The sequence below is a fragment of the Lycium barbarum genome, chromosome 5 (genome assembly GCF_019175385.1).
Source record: "Lycium barbarum isolate Lr01 chromosome 5, ASM1917538v2, whole genome shotgun sequence".
NCBI classification, from domain to species: domain Eukaryota; kingdom Viridiplantae; phylum Streptophyta; class Magnoliopsida; order Solanales; family Solanaceae; genus Lycium; species Lycium barbarum.
This window is the reverse complement of record NC_083341.1, coordinates 4,639,028-4,642,509: the sequence shown is the minus strand read 5'-3', so window position 1 is coordinate 4,642,509 and position 3,482 is coordinate 4,639,028. Positions and strand designations below refer to the sequence as shown.

The 3,482-nt window shown below is 34.8% G+C and overlaps 1 protein-coding gene across 1 annotated transcript; it reads left to right on the top strand.

The window, feature by feature from the left end:
* The first annotated feature begins 441 nt into the window (after positions 1-441).
* LOC132642213 (chaperone protein dnaJ 49-like) lies at positions 442-2,620 on the top strand. The gene is made up of 2 exons (XM_060359471.1): positions 442-549; positions 1,417-2,620. Exon 2 carries the CDS (start codon positions 1,452-1,454, stop codon positions 2,223-2,225), a length of 774 nt encoding a protein of 257 aa, XP_060215454.1. The 5' UTR covers positions 442-549; positions 1,417-1,451; the 3' UTR covers positions 2,226-2,620.
* Positions 2,621-3,482: the final 862 nt, after the last annotated feature.

Here is a 3,482-nt window from a genome sequence, read left to right as displayed (position 1 = left end):
ATTTCTTTGACCATAATATTTTCAAATATTTCCTAAATATTTTGCATTGTTTACTATTATGACTTATAGTACTTGTTATCTAATTTATATTTAAAAAAAAATAAAAAATTTATGTCCGAATTCACATCACACATTACTTAGCTTGACGCTCGTAATCTGAAACGTGACAATCTTTTTGAGACGGAGGGAAATTTTTTGGGAAATTTTAAAATATATACAACCCAACATAAAATATTACGCCACATAGTGCAATATACAGCATTATATTTGGGGGAAGCATTATACATAATATATCAACCTATAATAAAAGTGTATAAAAGGAGTTTATACGCAAATATGGGTTAAACCAGGTAACAAACTCAAAATATAGGCTACATGGCATAAATATTTTCTCCTAGCAGACATAAAGCGTAATTTTCCCTATTTGTTGTTGGTAAAAAGAAGGTGCAATCAATTTTTCCTTCTCAAAAATCAATATCTTTTTTCAGGCACAACATTTTCTCTCTTATTGTCTCGCCCATAGCTCATCATCTTCAATTTCCACAGAAGGTGAAAGGTCTTTCTATTAATTCTAATGTTCCTTTTTATCTTTTTCTCCTTTAAAAACCATCAGTGAACATTTGTTTGATGACAATTCCATAAAATTCACGTCCTGATTTCAATATCTCACCATTTTTTTGTAATATAGACGTACAATATATGTTCTTCAATTATCATATTTGTGCAACATCACTCTGCCGCAGGTGTTTTGAATTGCCAAACATAACCTTGGATTGTTTATCATCATGGGGTTAAATCGAATCTATAGTTTTTGCATCGAACTATATATACATATGAAAAAAAAAATTATCATACGTGGAAAAATTAATCACACCCGTTTTGAATCCAATGACAATAAATTTTGGATCCGTCTACATCTTTTTTCTATCTAAAGTCAGGAGAATATTGCTCATAATCGAAGGCTGAAAAAAGAAATTGTACGTGGTTGTAAAAGTTGAATCATCATAAAATCCTTGGTGTATATTTTCAGGCAATAACGGAGTCTGGATTTTTAGTTTATGAGTTATGGATAAGTCATTTATACATATTGAATGAACTTTTTAATACAAATACCCGTAGCCTTAAGGCTGGCTCCGGCCTAGTCATAGTCAAGGAAGGGAGTTCAATTGAATCTGTTTCATTGAAAAGTTGTATTGCATGCACAAATAGCGCAAAAACAATTTTGTTTCGTGTGTGCGTGCTTATGTATATGAACTTTTGAACCCGCTTGACGTAAGTGAATTTTCATTAGTATCAAAGGTAGTTCTTCAAAAATTGCTTTACCTCGCAAGTTTGAATTTTTAATCTCCTTTGTTCAAATTCCTGGCTCCACCGCTGCTCTCAGGCTAACTAATTGTAGCCTGATTTCAATTTCAGGAATTGTAGTTGAAGCTGATGAGCTGAAAGTTACAATGGATAGTAACAAAGATGAGGCTTTAAGATGCATTGATATTGCTAAGGAAGCAATAGTGTCGGGCAATAGGCACAAAGCGCTTAAATTTATTGGAATTGCGCGTCGCCTTAATAAAAGTCTAGCAGTGGATGATCTTTTGACTGCTTGTGAAAATCTTGATTCGTCGAATCGTGGTAACTTCAGCGAGGTTAAAAATGATGTTGCTAGTGTGAAAAATGAGACAGGTGATGTGAAGAATTACAGAGAGGAACATGTTGAGTTGATTAAAAGAATTAAGAGTAAAAAAGACTATTATGAGATTCTTGGTTTGGAGAAAAGTTGTCCATTTGATGAAATTAGGAAAGCATACAGGAAACTATCGTTGAAAGTTCATCCTGATAAAAATAAGGCTCCAAGTTCTGAAGACGCGTTTAAAAAAGTCGCGAAGGCGTTTAAGTGTTTGAGCGATGATGGTTTGAGGAGACGATATGATGAGACGGGTTATGCTGACGAATTCATGTATAGTCGGCATCAGCATAATGTTAGTGACATGAGGAGAAGAACCGGGCACGACTATAATTTTGGTGATGATTTTGATCCTGATGAGCTTTTCAGGTCATTTTTCCGTCAAGATGATGACGTGTTTAGGACAACTTATGTTTACAGGACGAGAAGTACTGGTGCTGAGTTGAGAGTGGAATTAAGTCCTGTTGTGCGTAAATTAGTTCTTCTCTTTCAATTATTGTTGCTTTTGCTTATTGTTCTACTTGTTTTTCATCCTTACTTCAATTAAGTTTGAGATGATCTTAGATAAACGTAGAGAAGAATTTTCTTATCTAGCCTGAATTTGATCAGAAGAGTCGTCTTGAAAGCCCTGCCTCGATATAACGTCGAAGACCGTGTTAGTCGATATGCTTGGTCAGAGATGGTACGACTTTCATTGGATACGGGATTGAGACTATGAGCGGAATGGAATTGCTTTGTCGATAGATCCAAATTTACATCCGCTCATCTAAGAGATTTTTTCGTGCTAGTATTGTCCGCCTCAGCCTTCTTTCCACCCCTTTGTACAAATGTTCAGAGGCAAAAGAGACCTTTTTTTGCTTGTGTCAATAGGATCAGCCAGTGTTCGTGTGTAAGGCCATTTCCCGAAAGATGTTGCAACAACGGAACAGGAACCGTCTAACTGCTGACTGCGACAGAATTCAGAATTTTGGAGCAGCATGAGGTTAGCTAAATTCTTTCTGTCTTTTATAGTTTTTATCTGCATACTACATTGGATTTTACTGAGTTTATAAAGTAGGTATTGAATTAATAATTTATGTCTATGTTAGAAGCAACATTATTTCAATATTCAATCAGTATATTCGAGGTACGTGGAAGATGAAAATGGATGACAAAAGTAGAGTTTCCTCAGTAATAAGTCGAGGTGCATGCAAGTTGTCATGAAAAACACAGTTATCAAAACAACAAAAGAAAAAGGTAAAAAGAAAGGAAAGGGGACAAGTGAAGGTGTTTTCTGGATTTTGTTTATATACACCATCTTATTTTATTTTATTGTTTTATCTGAGTTGAGGTAAAGTTTCATTGTTTAAGTATTGTTTAAACACATCATGCCTAGAGAAGATCTCCATGTAGCTGCAAACTTGATTGTGGTATAAGCTTTAAGATCAATTGTGAACATTTGAGTAATTGAGATCAGTGGCACTAATTGATTGCCTAATTTTAACTACTCCCTCTTCTCTATGCTTTGAAGATAAGATAAGATGCTATGAAATTGTTTCTGGTGACAGTTAATGACATATTAGTCCCTACGTCTATGTTTCTTGTGTTCTAAAAAAATGTTGTCACATCCGTGTGACTATGTCGGATCCTTCAAAAATGCACTACTTTTTCAGGATCCGACACGCACGTACCTGATGACATCTTTTTTTAGGAGTCCGAGCAACATAAATTTATGTGTTTACGTTCTAATAAAAATCAAGACATGTCTTGCAGGTCTGTTGACTAGATACAAGGAGCTTTCACGTGATAATTGAACACCTTTGGT